At 34.2% G+C, this 18685-nt stretch overlaps 1 protein-coding gene across 2 annotated transcripts in view; it reads left to right on the top strand.

Annotated features, from left to right (window-relative positions):
- EXOC4 (exocyst complex component 4) overlaps positions 1-18685 on the top strand; it is a 632532-nt gene that overhangs the window by 57097 nt on the left and 556750 nt on the right. For both annotated transcript variants that reach the window (XM_016148762.2, XM_016148763.2), the window contains exon 6: positions 16238-16481. In XM_016148762.2, coding sequence (XP_016004248.1) covers positions 16238-16481 — 244 coding nt within the window. The remainder of the gene's footprint in view (positions 1-16237; positions 16482-18685) is intronic.

The raw sequence follows: 18685 nt of genomic DNA, 5'->3' as shown, positions 1-18685 counted from the left end.
TTATGTCTTACCTCTAGCTTTTGTGGAAATTACCAATTGTTATAGTTTTTTGTTTTTATAGTGTGAATCATCATTGCTTAGCCCGATTATGTCAATTTGTGTAAATGTTGCTGAGTTAGTAGGCAAGTGAAATAAAATTTTAATTTTATGAAGAAATGATAGGGCAGGTGTTTTGCAAATGAAAAGTGCCGTATAAATACCAACAAGCTGAAAAAGGCCAGTTATGGAAAATTTCAGTAGAGACTTAATTTTGCAATATATATTATTTTTTAATAAGAAAGCAGCTCTTTTTGATGGTCACTTTTTCCGTTAGGCCCTGTTGTTAGCATTTATCACTTAGTGGATTTCTTGTTGACACTGTGACTTTGGCAGTCTGTTCCTTCATTATTGGGAGTGACTCTTGAAGCCATGTGGTAGTTTAGTGAGGCTGGGACCATTATGCAGACTGCTGGTAGATATGCGTACAGACCTTTCTTTTTAGAAGGGCTCATTTCCTTGACTGTTTTGAAGACTGTTGATCACGTGATTTTTCTGTGGATGATCGAAAATTATTAATGGTTAATTATTGATTCAAATCAATAATAGCATAGTTAAGATGTGTTTAGTGCCTTCTATCTGTGAAACAGTATTTTAAATGCGTTACCTGGATTAACTCATTTAGTACCTCAATAGTCTTTTGAGTTAGGTACTATAGCAGGTCTTTGAATGATGTTTTGGTTTATGTTGATGAGGTGCATAGGAACTTAACTCTTGTTTATACCGGTTAGCCTGTTGTAAAGTTGGTTTTGTTTTGCTTAAAGTTGCAGAACCTATTGACAACATTAAGTGAGGACTTACTGTATTTTTAGCCCTATTTTACAGATGAGAATACCAAGGCTGAGGGAGGGTTAATAGTGGTTTAGGCTGACATAGCTGACAAGCAGTAGAACTGTGATTTCAAATCAGGATTTGGGTTCCAGAGTGTGCTAAGTTTTTTTCCTGGCAAATGAGCTAGGTATGCTCTGTGCATTAATTTTCTATTGCTACCATAATGAATTACCACAACACAAATTTATTATTCTATAGTTTTGTAGGTTTAAAGTCCAGTATGAGTATCATTGGGCTAAAATGAAGATGTAGGCAGGGACACTCTCTGGGAGAATCCATTTCCTTGCCTCTTCCTGCTCCCAGAGGCTGCTGCTCTCCTTGACTTGCAGTCCCCTTCCTCCATGTTCAACACCAGGGACGGTCACATCCTTCTCACATCACATCTCTCTGACCTACTGTTCTGTGTCCTTGTTCCTGTTTTAAGGACTCCTGTGATGAGATTGATTCCCACCCGGATAATTCTGGATACTCGGATACTCTCCCCATCTCTAGGTTCTAAACCTTAATCACATCTGTGAAGTTTCCTTTGCCATGTAAAGTGACATTCACAGATTCTGGAGACGAGGACCTGAGTATTTTTCTGGTGTCATTAGTCTGCTTATCACACTCTGCACTGCCTATTTCCTGACTTATTTTATCTTTGGGAGCCAACGTGTAGAAATTTGACTTTCTTGAAATTACGTGTGAAGTCTTTTTAAATCATTGCAGTTTTAGTCTTTAGGACTATATTAATCTGGGTCACACTATCAAAGGGATTGTATAAATGAGGAAGATGTAAAAAATGTAGAGAACTGCATAAAATGTTACTAAGTACACATAAAAATGTGTGGCCGATGAAATATACTATAATAAAGGGCAGAAATTTTGTTTTATTAATAATGAACAGTAAGTCCTAAGAGTCTATTTGTAAAGTGCTCTGCAGGTCAGCCTAGAAAATAGTAGTCATTTTCTGCAGTGAGTTTAAGAGACACTCTTAAAGCTCCCCTCTCATCTCGTGAAATAATAGGATTGAAGGTGTAATCCATTAGAACTGATGTTTTTATGCAGGGAGTTCCAATAAAGAATCCCTGGGTATACTAGATCTCCCATTGCAGTGCCATAAATTCAGATTGGTGGTAATTCCTGAGAACTTTCATGTTAGTTTAATTAAATGAGAGTTTTGATTGTTTGTGAATGAGTCATTTTTCACATGTCTTATTTAGAGGTAGAGTTGTAAACGACTTTTCTGTGAGAGATTTCCTGTCAGTTTGTGTTATATTTTGCAAGATATATTGTTCAACCGTTGCAACAGTCTGGTGAGGTAGTTAGGACCAGTACTGTTGTCATTATCAATATGATTATTGTATTTATATTACATTTAAGTATATTATTAAATATGTAGGTTATCATGAAAGTTGTATAGAATTATAAATGTGTATGCATCATCTAATTAAAACATAAAACATGCAAAATCAAGGCACAGATTGGCAGAAACCTATTAAGAGAAAAATGATTAGCATCCACTTAGCTTTCCTACATAATAATGAAGAAAAGAAATGGCATAATAAATAGCTGGGCAAATAGTGGGCAATTCACAGAAGAGTCCATATATAGAGAAAGATTGGCCTGACAGGTTAAATATTCAGAATATATAAAGAACTTTATAAATGAATAAAACAAGCTAATAGAAAAATAGGCAAAAATATGAACAGGAAGTTTGCATAAGAAGACATCTATGCTAGTAAACATATGAAAAACTGCTATACTCTACAGTTAATCATATATTTTTAAAACTCATTTTATAAATATGACAATCGAATCCAGGGAGGTTGAGTGATTGGTTCAGGTTGAACCAAGATGCTAATTAATCATCGGTGGCTGACCTCATGCTGTTCCCACTCTAAATATGTAAGGGATGTATTTTCCAAGCCTTTTTTTCTCTTTTCACCAGTCACAGTGTTTTATAATTTACAGGGAAACTAATGCGTAATTTAGATGTAGTGATTCAACTATAACTTGAGTTGAAGGATGGGAAAAGTGTGGAGAAAAGCCAATAATTGTAGGAAAATGTTGGTTTAAGCTTTTGGATTCTCAGTAAGTCCTTTCATTTGGCATACTGCCTTTGGAACGTTTTGACTGAGCAATTACTCCCAGAGTACACAGGCATTTCATTTGTACCTTCTTTATTCATTTTATTCACGTTCCTGCTGGGCTTGCTGTGAACATAACTGTAATGAAACTGGACTTCTTTTCTGTTTGGTACCAGCTCAGGTTAGGCAATAAAACCTAAAGAGAGCACAAATTAAATGATTTTCGTTTTTGCCGCTGTTTTCTTGCTGTGTATTTTATTCATAGTCTCATTCTGGGACTTAATATTTATCTTAACACGGGGTCTGACATTTTAAACATTTTTTTCTAGTTGGGGTCAGAGCTATTAAACTCAACATAAAAAGGAGAAAAAATTCCTTTCCTTGGAACTCACATGTCCAGAATAATGAAGATCTGATTCTCCAAAAAATATTTGAGTTACTTCTGTCTTCAGGTCGAGGTCTCCCAAGGCATTTTAACAGCGGTTCCTCAAGTATCTTACATTTGTCATTTGTCCTTATGATGTATCTGTTGATTTCTATCATTTGTCATAAAATTGAGGAATATATACAGGATAGGCAAAATAAAATTAATCGCTCAAATGTATTTCTACAGTAAAAGTGAAGCAAGGCTAGAGTTTATTTTTTCAGTATTCAAAATATATTTATTATAAATATAAATATTCATTTATCAGAGATATATGAATACATAGAAATAACCATATAGATATATATGAATATAAAGAAATAACCATATATATAGATATATGTAGATATAACCACCACTATATACTTCCCACTAGATTAATAAATGTTAATATTTTTCTCTATTCACTTAAGATTCTCTTTTTTTTAAAAATGAAACATTATGGGTATAATCAAAGCCCCTTGTGATTATGTGAATTCTTTTTTAATTCCTTTCTTTTCTCTTTTACTCCAGCGGTAACTGCTATTTTGAAATTATTCTTCATCTTTTTCCTGTATGTCTTCATTCCTTTATTATGTGTGTATATGTGTACTGTTGTGAATTTGTAAATATAGAAACTATGGTTTATATATGTGTATATTTATATATAAACAATACACATTATATGTTTATATTTAGACTTATTCACCTGAAAGTTTAAGGCTTAAGTAAATTGTATAACTTAATGTACTTACTTACTTAATTTTAATTGTACGATTTACTTAATTTACTTGTATAAAACAACATATTATTCTACTACTTGGGTTTTTCATTCAACATCTAATTTTTTTGGATTTTCTTATGTGACAGTATAGCTCTAGTTTTTACATTTTAACTCCCGTGTGGCATTTTATTATAAAATAGATCATTAACCATTTCCCTATAGTTAAGGTATAAGTTGTTCTCATTTGTTATAATTAAGGACCGAGGGCAATGAGTATTCTTGTACATATTTCTGTAGGACAGAGCTGTCCAGCCCCTGATTTCTTGGGAATGGGTTATAGGTATATCCGAGATATTGAACCTTTCAGCCTTTGGGGTAGCTGGGTGGGTCTTGGGCAGTTAGAATCCCTAGGCAAGTCCTCTTTAGTCACATGCAGCCACCTCCATTTACCCTAGTTGTACTGTGTATGTACTATTATTTTCTATATGGGCCACGATGTCTTAAAGGTGGGGAATCCCTTTTCTTAGGGTTGCGTGTGTACGCATATAAGAATGTGCATTTTAAACTTTTCTTGCCAAATGGCTTTTTCAAGTGCTTATAGCAACATAGATGCCTCTGAGCTATGTGTGAGAGCTTTTGTTTCTCTACTTCCTGCCCTTAAAATTAGCTTTGGTGAACTTTAATTTCTGCAAATTGATTTTTACATATCTGACAAGTTTTGATTTTATTCAGTTTAAGTTATTTTAAATCATTTCTCTGGTTTCTAGTGGTATTGAGAATCTTTCTATGTATTTGGACCTTTTGGGTCTCTTGTGATTTGTTTTTTGTTTGCCCAGTTTTTATCAGGCCATTTCTTTCTCCATTAATATGTAAAAAAGACAAGTAGATGCTAAGCATTTTTCTGTTCCGTTTTCACCCATCTCATATAGTCAATCTTGTTAGTTTCTAGTTTATCTTTACTGTGTTTCTTTTGGCACAAAAGAGCAGGTATGTTTTTTTCTTACATCTTTCTTCCATGAAGGGTAGTATACTATAGATACTCTTATATTTTGCTCTTTTCACTTTATAATATATCTAGGGAATCACTCCATATTAGTTCATTGAGATTTAGATTTCTTTTTACACTTGAATAGTACTTTGTTGTGTCTATTTACCATAGTTCAGCCATCCTCTCATATATAAGCATTATTACAAGCAATGATACAATGAATAATCTTGCGCATATGTATTTTCATATTGTTGGAGATGTATCATTAGGGTAAATATCTAGAAGAGGGATAACTCAGTCAAAAGAGAAGCCTATATGTGTTTTTTCTGGCATTGACAATTCTTCGGAAGAGTTGCATCAGTTTACATTACCACCAAAAGTGTATGAGACTACTTGTATCCCCACTGCTTTGCTAAAGAGTGTTATCATAGTTTTTCATTTTTGCCAATTTGATAGGTGAAGATAATATCACAATATTGTTTAATTGGCATTTCTCTGATGATGAATTGGGTCGAACAATTTTTCTCATGTTTAAAGCCCATTTTTATATATCTTTTGTGAATTGTTATTATGCCTTTTATCACTTTTTAAGTTTTAACTATTAATAATGGATTTCCTAATGTTGAATCAATTTTTCATTCCTAGAATAAATCCCTCTTGACCATGGTGTATTTTCTCAAAGTGATGTTGAATTCTGTTTGCTAGTAGTTTATTTAGGATTTATATATAGGTGTTCCTAAGTGATATTGGCTTGTAGTCTAAATCTTGTTATATTTTGGTTTCAGTGTCATAATTTACTTCATAAAAGGAATCAGGAAGTTTTCCTTCATTTTCAATTTTCTGGAAGTAATGTAGGGAGGAGGCAAGAGAACTAAAAAGTTAAATCAAGCTATGTTCAGAGACTGTAATATGCTGATCAGCCCTGCAGCCAGGCCATGGGGGACACCTGCAGAACAAAGAAAAACTTCTTCTGGGGTTGCCAACAACTTATTTTTCACTACTGTGAAGGGGGAACAGGAAAAAGTCTTTAAATGGCTGCCCTACACAAGATAAAATTGTTCATTCCCTATGGCTAAAACCATAGAGAACCTGTGGATTAAATGCTGGGAACTGTCAGCAGGCCTTTCACGCTACCTATTCTTTCCTTTTCACGCTCCATGCTCTTACCCTTCCTCACTGTATGTCCATATCAAAGGAGATGGGTAAACCAAGTCTTTGAACTGTAACTCAGAGGAACTAAAGAATGATATATACACTGAATCCCCTCTTACTGTCTTTACCCTGTCCCTCTCAGTGTCTTTCTCTGGGTGTCTCTCAGTGCCTTTACTCTTTCTCTCACTGTTCTTGTCTCTTTCTATTGTCTTAGTCCTTCTGAGTCTCTCTTAGGCTCTCTCTGACACTCTGAGAGACCACGCTCTGTCTGTGGAGTGTTTACCCTTCTCTAACTTTGGTGTGTGCGTTGAATTCTTTCTATATTCTCCGCCAACAGTATAGAAAGAATTCTCTCAGTTCAGGGCTTCGTTTCCCTCCCACGTGGGAATTTGCCTAGTCCTTCATCACAATACTTTATAGAGCATTGGGGCTATCTGATGTTTAAACGTTTGGTAATTGTTGTGTGAAACTGTTTGATCTCATACTTTTTAAGGTTTTACTTTTTATTTCTCAATAATTTTCTCTACTATGTAAATCGTTCTCTTAAGCATTCTGTCTCTAGTGGAATAAATTTTAATCTATTTTTCTAGGAAATTATTCATTTCATTTAATTGATCAATTATACGTACGGGTCTATAAAGTATTATGGCTTTGAAATTTTTTGTTTCCGTTTTGTCATTCATTTGTGCCATCTCCCTTTTCTTCTTGATCAAAGTAGCTAGAGGTTTGTGTAGTATGTTTTTCATTTTCCAGAAATAACCAGGATTTGGACATATTGATTAGATAATGTATACTGTTTTTTTTCTCTACCTCATTGTCTTTTATCTTTATTATTTCCTTTGTCATGTTTTTTTTCTAAGCTAGAAATTGAAATTATGCTTTGATTTTCACTGATAAGTGTTAATGATATTAATTTTCCTCTAATCAACACTAAATGTATCCTATAGACATCAATATGTGGTGTTTTCATTATCATTTTGGAAAAAAAGATAATGTCTTATTTCAGTCTGTTTCAGGTGTTTTTAGTAGAAGAGTTTCAGCTTTAAAGGTGAAAGGGTCTTTGTGTTTTGTTTTTATTAGTACTTCTAGTTTTGTTGCACTGAATTCATGGAGTGATGTTTGTAATATTTCTACTTTATGGAACTTACATTTTCTTTGTGATTAACATATCAATTTTTGTGAATGTCCCATGGGTATTTTAGAAAAAGAATAATTATTATTAAGTGTACTATTTGATATATATCCATAAGATTTATCTTATTTAATTATGATGGTTAGGTCTTCTGTCTCCTTTTTTTTTATGTGTTGCATTAAAATTTTCTGTTAGTGTGTTTTTCCTCTATGTATCACCTTTGTTTCAAAAGGTGGTTGCTGTTTAAGTTGGTACATAAATAATCATAAGTGTTATAGCTTCATCGTGAATTGTGGCTTTTGGTATTAAAAATGCTCTTCTTTGTTATGGTTAATGCTCTTTGGCTTACATTGGTTTGTTCTATATTTCTAGCTTCTCTACATTTGTTTTAGATATGTGTATAGTATATAGGTGGGCCTTCCTTTGAGTCAAATTGAAAATTTTATAGACCAGTTGGATCTGTTTGAATATATTGAAATGACTGATAGATCTATCTCAACTGTCTCAACTGTACTTTATAAATATGTGTATCTTTGCTATGTTTCTGAGATATCAATTTTTTTTTTAAATCTTTGTTTTTTTTTTCTAGTGTTTGTCTTTTAATATATTTAATATATATAACCATTGAAAATATTCTAAGCCTCTTTTTTTCTGTAACTTTTAACTCTCAGATTTTTGTTTTTATTAATATCCTTTAATTCCCATCCATTCCCTAGATAACAATAATATACTTTATTTTCCCTTTCCTCTCTTCTGCCAGTTTTTATTTGCATTATTTTAACTTTTTCACAACATGCTACTTTTGTATAGCTGCCATTCATCCATACTCTTGCTTTCGTTTTGTCTTAAACTTTTATTTAAATATTTTAGGTGCTCATCTGTCTTTTTGCTCAGACTTTCTCAGTTTTTTCGATTGGATAAGGCTCATCTAAAAGATTCCTCAAGAAGGGCTCATAGGTGCAGAATTCCTTCCATTGAAAAATACTCTTAGAATGAGGCCGAAGGCATCACTCGGCTCAACTTCAAACTATACTACGAAGCGGCAATAATCAAAACAGCATGGTATTGTCAGAAAAACAGGCACATGGACCAGTGGATCAGAATCGAGAGTCCAGGAGAAAACCCATGTTTTAATGGGCAAATAATTTTTGACAAAAGAGCCAAAAACATACAGTGGAGAAAGGAAAGCCTCATCAATAAATAGTGCTGGGAAAACTACAAAAAAAGAAAACTAGATTATCTATTATCATACACTAAAATTAACTCCAAATAGATTGAAGATCTGAATATAAGACCTGAAACAATAAACTGCATAGAGAACAACATAGGAATTTAACTCAGGGACCTTGGACTTAAAGAGAATTTTATGAATTTGACCTCAAAGGCAAGGGAAGTAAAAGCAAAAATAAATGGATGGGGCAACATCAAACTAAAAAGTTTCTGCACAGCAAAAGAAACCATCAACAACCATCTGAATGGGAAAATATATTTACAAGCAATGCTTCTGATAAGGGCCTAATATCCAAAATATACAAAGAACTCATACAACTCATAACAACAAGAAAAAAATCCAATTAAAAAATGGGCAGAGGGCCCAAACAGACACTTCTCCCAAGAAGACATACAAATGGCCAACAATCATCTGAAAAGATGCTCAACTTCACTTGCTATTAGGGAAATGCAAATCAAAACCCTGATGAAGTACTATCTCACACCTGTTAGAATAGCCATTATGCAGAGACAAAGGATCCCTCATACGCTGCTGGTGGGACTGCAAATTGATATAGTCACTATGGAGAACAGTATGGAGGTTCCTCAAAAAACTAAGAATTGGTCTACCATATGATCCAATAATTCCTCTACTGGGTATTTATCCCTAAAGACTTGAAGGCTCATATCTGAAAAAGATATTTACATGCTGATGTTCATAGCAGCATTATTCATGGTGGCCAGGACATAGAAGCAACCGAAGTGTCCTACAATAGATGATTGGCTAAAAAGCTGTGGCACATATATACAATGGACTATTACTCAGCCATAAGAAGAGAGGAAATACTGCCATTTGCAACAGCATGGATGGACCTCGAGATAATCATGCTAAGCAAAATAAGGCAGACAGAAAAAGTTGAAAATCACATGCTACCACTTAGATGTGGGATATAAACATAAAAGCAACAAACAGGAGAAACAGAGACTCATGGACATGGACAATAGACTAGTGGTTACCAGAGGGTAGGAAGGGAGGGGGGAAGGGAGGAGGTAGATGGGGTAAAAGGGGTCAAATATGTGGTGACAGAAAGACATCTAACTATGGGCAGTGAACATACAATGCAATAACTATATATATCATCTGTCTCTATCTGGATATATAGATAGTCAAATCATACACCTGAAACTTAATTGATTTTGTTAATCGATGTCACCATAATAAAAGGAAAAAAATCTTAAAAACGAAAAATACTTTTTTACTTATAGCCTTGTTATTTAAAGGGCAGCTCGAGTGGGTATAAATTCCTTGGTTTATACTTTTGCTTATTGAGCTTTTTGTGTAAAAAGCTATGTGTGTTTTATGAAACTTCTGATGCCAATCTAATTTTTTTACCCTTGTAAGTTACTTGATCATGTAGGCCTTGAGGACTTTTTTAGCTGAGGAATTGAATAGTTTTAGTAGGATATGTCTTGATTTGATTTTTTGGGGGTGTTAATTTACCCCTGATACCCAGTGGACTCTCATTTTGTAAATTGAAGACTTTTTTTTTGGTAAATTTTCTTGGTTTTTATTTGAAGTATTAGTTCTATTGTTTGTTTTTCTTCTAATATTACTTTTTTCTTTGGCTTCCATTTCTACTACTTTCTCTTTGGTCTTTTTATTTCTTTATAGCTCCTTATATTTCCTATTTTGGTTCTTTGTATTTCCTCAATACCCTTTATAAAATATTCATTTGAGTTTATTCTCCCTTAGGTATTTTATAAATTATTTTTCATGAATGAGATAATTTTGTCTTTTTCTTTCATATATTAACTGAGTTTTGTCAATTTTCTTACACCTTCACTTGTCCATGTGTGTTCTTAGTTTTTGGATTTTTGACTTAAGTTGGCTTTTTATTTCCACAAATTCTTACTTGAGTATATAATTCCATCTGGAGTATTGTCATGTAGTTTTCTTGTGTTTTATGGTTGTTTTATTACAGGAATTTTCCTCTGTTGCGCATTTGATATCCTGAATTTTTTTTTCGATATACTTCTATATGAATCTGTTCATTTTCCTGCTCATTTTTATGATATTGGGGTGTTTATAGGAATCTTAGCTCATTAGCTCCCTCTTCTGTCACTATAGCAAAATCTAGATACTTCAGTAGACTTTTTTGTTTTGATGGGGGAAGGTTGTTCTTAGAATTTTGACTCTAGTAGGATCCCCAATTTTTCCTTTTCTTCTTTCTACCGTCACCATCCAGTAACCACAGAGCATTTCTCTATTTTTGTCTTGTTTCTCCCCCAGAAATGATGTGTCTCAAACACTGTTCCTTCAAGTTGTGTCTGCTTTTAAGTCTCTTACCTATAGTTCATGCTCTAATTTGCTTAGTTAACTTTCAGTATTTCAAAACTTAGGGTGGACTTTTTCTAGGAATTGTTTTAGATCAATCTTAGGTTCGTCATTAGCTTCCTGCTTGTTTCTTCATTACAGTTTTGCTTAGTCTACCTTTGTTTGCAACAAAGTCTTGTGGCTGAGCATGAGTGAAACAGGAGCATGAGAGATCACTTGCTGAGATTAGGTGTTTTTTTCTTATTTTTATTTGTAGTTGTTTTGAATTCAGGGCAGTTTCTTTGAGTTATCCAGAGGGCATGCTTGACATTCTATGCTGTTTTTGGAAGAAATATTGAGAGATGGGGACCTCAGCAGCCACCATTGTCTTCAACCCAAAATTTCCCAAAGCTAGAAATTTTAGAATTATCTGTTTTTCCTTTCTTTTGACTTGTTCTTGTGTTTTAATGTCACATCTCATTTAATGCACATAATTCTGTAGATAATGTTATCGCTACATTATAGGTAAAGAAATTGAGGCCCAGCAAGATTTCATGACTTGAGAGAGATCATACAACTAGAAACTGGTGGAGATGATAATCAAATCTAAAATGTATGATGCTCAGCTTTTTTCTACTATATCATGCTGTCTCCATGGGCAATTGAACTTATAAAAACATACATTAACAAAGGGCTGCAACCTTATACATTTTAGTGACTATTAATATAAACTATTAGTTCATCTTTTTTTTTTTTTGGTTCCTTTTCTTACCCTGTATCCCTGTTATATTTTTAGTAGCTTCTATTAGCTGCTATTCTTTGATCTTCAAAGTTACATCCTTCTTGCTCTAAATGAGATAATGCACATCAAGCACTATCTCAAGGGAAACTAATTCAGCAGATGTTAGTTTTGTTTGTTTTTATTTTAATCAAACCTTCCACTCTACCTTCCCCCAAGGCAAAACAAACAAACAAACAAACCCATCATTTCCCCTTAGCCCACTTTTACTTATGGAAGGACCTGTGCACATTTACTGTGCTTTAAAACTCACTGCAATGTGGCATTCGTCTCTACCTCAGAATTGAAACCAGCCCTGTTTTGAGGCTGTAAAAACTCCTAGATCCTATAAATGATAGCCCCAAGTAGCAGTTGGCAATAGCCTTAGGCAAGGCAGCCTCCTTTCAGGAGTGGAATGTATATTGTCTGTAGTTTTCTTTAAAGTAATTTAATCTGTACCCTAGGGGTGCTTAGTTAACATAGTTGAAGTACCCTAATCAGGAATCCACACTCCAGGGGTAGTTAGTTAATGTTTGAAAGACTCTAATCAAGATTCTATACTCTAGAGGCAACTGGTGCCTCAGATACTGCTCTCTCAATTTGCACCAGTGGGTGCATTAATTACAATAAAAGATGTTAGAAGTAATTTTTCATTGGTGAACCGAATAGTATTTAAGATATGTAGTTGACCAAGTGTCTCCACTGGGACATGAATGGAAGATAAGGATTTGGTGAGGCTAGCAACCTACCAGTCTAGTCTAGAGCTTGATTGGTCCTGGGCTTGCAGCCCTTGGTGAAGGACTTTGTCAGCTTACCTGGCCAGTGGAGCTTAAGTCTCTATAAACCCGCATGGGCCAAATCCACCTGCCTTTGCCGGTTTCTCTACCCAGACAGAGCTCATTGAACACACACTCTGGCTCTACTTATTGTTTGCATTTCTTGTCTATGAAGATTTTGAGCCAGACTTTTTCTTTTTAAATTTCTTAATATATATTTATATAATAGTTTTTTTTTTTTAAAGCATCTTGGGTATCAGAAGTATGAATTTGTAGTGACGCTTGGATCAGAGGCACAAGAATTATTTTTAAGTGGTAGCTCATTGTTTTCTGCTTGAGAATATTGTCAGTATTCTGAGGTCAGGTTCCCATCTGTGGGGACAGCATTGTAGATAAGCAATTCTCATCATGATAACTTTAGTGGTCTAATTAGGTTTGGTAATTTTTTGAAGGCTCTTTTTTATATTGAATTCTGTTCAATACTGGCAGACAATTATATTAGGATAATATTCTCGAATATATATAGGTAAAGTTATATAGGTCAAAATCATGTGGATTTACATAATTTAGGTACCAAGTATAGTGTAAGGAATGACATTTATCAGGATTTTTTTTTTTACAGTAAACACTACCATTATCTTTTAGACCTTAATTAACACGTACAAATGATATAGTGTATTCAATAAAAAGTTTATTACCATAGCCCTTATCTTCTGCAGTTTGATGACACTGTTGTAGAGGTATGGCCTGTGTTACTGATCTTTCTTTCCAAACATACTGAGAAAAGAAAGCCATGGACTGGTGTTAATAGTTTTCTTTACTCAATGGGAAACAGAAAAAGTAGTTTTCTTTATAAAATATTTAGCTCCATAAATGGGTTATGCACCTTTTTAATCTGTTTTTTTTTTTTTAAATGGGCTATGTATAATATAGGTATACATAATCAGCTATAGGCCTTATAATCAAAGATGGTAGAGATTTAAACTGTAGTTAATAGAATCATGGAATTGTAGAGTTTGAAATGACCTTAGATATTTAGTTAATCATTTCATGAGTCCTAAAGTGTCTTATTTAAACCCTCCTTCCAGGATTTCATGCCTAGCCTCGACCACCGACATGAGTTAACATCCATTTAGAAATGGATATATAGGCATATATGCCTGTCTGTCTGCCTTATAGGAAACAGTTGAGGTCAATAGGATTGTAGTAGAAATAAATGGTTAAAGGACATGAAAGTGTTTTAATATTTAATACTATTCTATCATTGAAAGCATTTAACACAGGTTTAAGATATTTTTACTTGTTAAGATCCTCAGCAAAAAAATCAAAGATAAGAAAATTGGAAAAGGGTGTAAAGTATTTCTATTTTTTGAAATGTTCTGAAACCTACATATTGAGTACATATTATAGAAATACAAGATATAAAGGGATGATTTGAGTTTGGAAATATGTACATTTTGTTCTAATTGTGGTGTGAGGCCTTACTGAATTTCAGCATAATTATTTTTGTACAAGGGTTTTTCCATAAAGCACCAATCATTCTATCTGACCTCACAGAGCTTTAGTGATTATTAGACTAGTCTTCATGGTTGATTATATTATCCTTTTAAATTGCCTTTTAATTTTCAGCCGATGTAAGTGAAATAGATAGTATAAATTAATTAATATTGGATCTGTTCAGTGTTTATGCTCTAGGAGATTTCAAGAGACAAACAGAAAGAAAAGATTCTAAACAAATGTGCCATTGGGGCACGTTTTATTATTCATATCCTGCTTATTTGTTATTTTTAATAAACTCATATCAGTGCGCATATAAGTAGCTATATGTTCCATAATCCAGGGGTTTATTGATTTAAACTATGTCTCATTGCCAATCACTTTTGAGTCAGGTGGCTGCAGATTTCAAGTGGCCTTTACATGGTCCTATTTGTTACTCATATGTGCTCTTTTGTGAAGATTATTTTGTTCCTACTAAATTTGTTACTTTTTTTCCTGCCTGAAGTTCTGCTTATCGTTTTGCTTCATTTTCCCCCTCTAACGTGCTACATTTAGATGGCTCATTGACTGCTAAGTACTTTTCTTGCTGTTGGGGTTGGTCTTGTAGGATGTAGTAATTATGTGGCCTGAGGTGCCTAGAGCTTTATGTATAAAACAAAACCAGTAACTAAAATGTCTATTCTTGAAATGTCACATTTGGGAACATTGGTATTCTATTTTGATTTGCCTTCAGAATTGTTATGTCATCTTTAGAGCATAAGGCTTCTTGGTTCTACTCCTAGATTACCAGTAATAATAATAATAATAATAATAATTGCCATATCAACAAATGCCCTTGATGTCATGAAGAAAATCATGATTTTTTAATTTAATTTAATTTAATTTTATTTTTTTAATGTGCTTCTCTCTACTTATGGGTTTCTGGGCTCTAGAGAATCTTAAGGCAACAGCATCATCGATAAACATGTAGAGGACTTATTAACTTTGGAACAAATTTGTATAAGTAATCTCATTCATGTCATTCAGTATCTTTGGTTCATAGTTAAATACCTTTGGTTCCCATTTAAGTACATTTTATGAGTTGGGAGCAAAAAAGTGAGATTAGCCTACGTGCCATCTGAAGTAGAAGTTTTAGAAAGTTTATGTAGTGGTTACAAGGGCTTCATCTACTGGAATATTTTCATTCTTCTCTAAATAAATAGATTTCAGTGCATTCCAGTGATGCTGAACAACTTAAAGTGGGCTTGTAGTTTAGTTAATCTTGAATCTACTATAGATGAATGTATACATTCTGTCAGGGTATTGTATACTTTTATAGTCTTCCAGTTGTTTTGAGGAGTGGAAGAGAGGAGAAGATGAGGTCCATATTTAGGCTCGTACTCATTTTTGCTTTGTCTGCCTTAATCCAGCCATTTTTAAAATGAAGGAATTATTTTCAGGCCGGAGGTTTTTAACCCGTGGTTCTCATGGCACTTGCGAAACCTCTGAAATCACATGAGAGTTTTGGTAGTTGGAGGGAAAGGATTTCGGGAGGTAACAGAAGCCTCAGATCCCAGTGCCACCTCCCCAGCTTCTCACAGGGGTCAAGAGCCTCCGTTCTAGCCTATTTCTTTCATTCCCAAACCAGATGGTTTGGATGAAAGCTGTAGTCTAAAGATCAACAAAGACTTCTGACATGTAATTACTTCTCAGAAACTTCCATCAATAAGCAAAACCTATCTTCAGTAGGTAATGATGTTGCGGTAGACATATGTTTAAAAAAATAGGGTTTTTTTGTTTGTTTATGAAATACTCCATTACTCTTTTCCTCAAAGTTTTGTCTCATTTGTACATACTGGTTTTCCTTTATTTTTCTTCATTTCTTTTATCATTTGTTATAATTTTAACTTATTTACCTTTTCTGCATGTATTTGTAACATTTTTATTTCAAGCTACTTATCTCTTCCAATTAACAAATAGAAATTTAAGACTGTGGTCTGGCTTTTTAGAATTCTGCAGCACAAACTATGACATTTTATATAGTGAATCGTGAACTGACTGAGTGAGTCCTGATAGAAGTGGTAATCTGTGGAAACTTCTCATGGAAATTTGCTTACTTGTTTTTAATTGTTTCTATCTTTTATTATGGATAGATATGATTTGAAGAACATATTTTTATTTTGTGATTCTTAGATAGTTACTGTGTAAATAAAATTTAATTACATTTTTAATTGAAAAATCTTTTCTGATTCCTTTAGGGGAGTCATCAAAGCAGTGATCTCATTTACTAGACCCATTCTGTTTTCGAATGGGATTTTGTAATGGAATCTGTGTCTATTTATTTTTCAGTGAGAGAGATAAACCTGCAGGACATCAAGGAGGATTTGGAACTGGATCCGGAGGAAAACAGTACCCTTTTTATGGGCATTCTCATCAAGGGGCTGGCCAAACTGAAAAAGATCCCAGAGACCGTTAAGGCGATCAAAGAACGCTTGGAGCAGGAGCTAAAACAAATTGTGAAAAGATCTACAACCCAGGTGGCAGACAGTAGCTATCAGAGGGGAGAGAACCTCACTGCGGAGAACCAGCCAAGGTAGACTGGAGTGCAGTTTGTTTTGTTAATAACTTTATTTATTGTATCTTTTCTAGGGCATGTGGGGGTAATTATCTTCTGTAGATGTTATTTCTTGAACTTGGGATACTATACCCCATACGAACTCAGCTTGGTGAAAACAGCTTGGATGGGCATAATTTAGCCATCTTTTGATGTAGTTGAGAAGTTTCAAAGCATTTTGTCCATACTCAAAGAATGAAGCAATTATTGTATATTTACTAAGTACTAAACATTTCAAGGCAATTTATATAATCTCATTTGAGTCTCACTACAACTTTATGAGCTACTTATTAGCATCCACATTTTACAGTTAGGGAAACTGGGGCTCAGAGAGTAAGTAATTAATTCAGGGTCCCAAACGAGAGGCTGGTCTTGGAATTGAATACAAGTCCATGGTCTTTCCTTTGCTTTTCGCTTTAATGTATGACGATATTCGATAATAGAGAAATCAGTCTCAGAATTCCTCTCTCTGCTTAAAACAAGTAATAGGATTTGGATTTCATAATTCTTGTTTTATAAGAGGAAAACTGAATTTGTATTCTGATCCAAACTCTGTCTTGACTATCAGACACTGGGAGATCATTTTTTCCTAACTGAAGTTTAGGTCCTAGACTAATGCCATCTGGTGGTGGGGCAAGATATTTGTAATTGAGGCTTTCCTAGAAAATCCGAATTTACTTTGTATAAGTCACTGTTCCCTCCTCCATCTCTGTTTCTCCCCACAAGTCCTCTGCATATACCAGACGTGGGCAAGGCAGGAGTTTGGCGAGGGGTTAGTGGTGGTGTGGTGGGGGAGGCCAGTGGAAACTACAATTTCATCTGAGAACAGAGGGCAAAGTAGAGCATATCTTCTCAGTTGCTCAAATAATGTGACTTCCTGGGAGGTGCTAGACAGTGTGTAGAAGGGATCCTGATCTTGTTGACACGTTGTTAAGGGAATACTGCTATTTGTAATTAGGGCTTTAAAATTACTTTTAAAAGAAAATAAATTAAAAGGAGAAATAATAGTAGCTTACTTAGTATAGAATTCTCCAGGCTTCCTTTAAAATATTTGGAAAAATTAATTACATTTTTATATTTTATGTATCTAAATAACATTGATTTTAATTATACTTTAAACTCTTCAAAAATGAATTTCCTTGTAAATTTGAAAGTGTGATTGTTGAAGAAACCATCCTATACCCCCCTCCTGCCACAGAATATTTCAAATCATAAGTTTTCATGAACAAGCAAGGGTTTTAGAGTCAAACAGACCTGACTTTGAATGCCAGGTCTATAATTTGAGGAGAATAATACCTGTCTTATAGTGTTGCTTGTCTTGTGTCAGATGAGGATATATAGTTAGCGTTTAGTAGAATAGCGTAAGTACTTTAACATGCATATGTGTGTATATGAATATACAAGTTTATCTTCTTGGTTCTTTCCTCAAATTCCATGTTCTTGATCCACTCATATTATGATCCAGAGAAGCTGGGGAATGGTCCTAAATTGAACTTTCCTTTTCTTCTTTCTTTGCCTGGTGCCTGGATTTCCTCGAAGACCTTTTACCTCCTTACTCATGAATACTACAAAATTTTGATTTGCTGCTTGCCTTGTTGCTGCGAGTCCCTAGAGGAATAGAATACACTGAACTTTCATAGGGAAATAACATAACTATAGTATATATTGGAAATAAAACAAAAAGGCATGGATCGATAACTTCTCTGCAGATCTTATTACAGTACCCTTAAAAGCAGTGCGTCTTTCAAAGGATTTTGACCTCTTCCTCTTCTGTTCCTTAAGCCCCTTCTGGAAGTCACGAGTGGAAACCCAACAGTGGAAGTGGAAATTCAGCATGCTGCCTCTGGAAATAATAAATGTTTCTCTGTGAAGAATGAGTCAGCAGGAGGGACTCTTCCTTTTTCATTTTTTGGTCAATATTTTAAAGGCTTTTGTAGACAGGATATACATATTGGACACTGGCAAGTGAACAAGCTATTTGTCTTGGTTTCATGTCTGTAACATGATCCCATTTTATAAAATGTACAAATCTGAAAATTTGGGCCCAAATTCTTTGTGATAAAAATAGTACAGAAAACGCAAATGTTTGTGGTAAACCATTTTTTGAAGATCAAAGATTAAATTCTTGGCCTGAGATTCTAAATGACTGATAATTTTGAACTAGTCTGTTGTGGCTGGGTGCT

Source organism: Rousettus aegyptiacus, unplaced genomic scaffold (genome assembly GCF_014176215.1).
Source record: "Rousettus aegyptiacus isolate mRouAeg1 unplaced genomic scaffold, mRouAeg1.p scaffold_m13_p_13, whole genome shotgun sequence".
NCBI classification, from domain to species: Eukaryota; Metazoa; Chordata; class Mammalia; order Chiroptera; family Pteropodidae; genus Rousettus; species Rousettus aegyptiacus.
The sequence above is the reverse complement of the archived record's forward strand: the minus strand, read 5'-3'. Positions and strand labels throughout refer to the sequence as shown.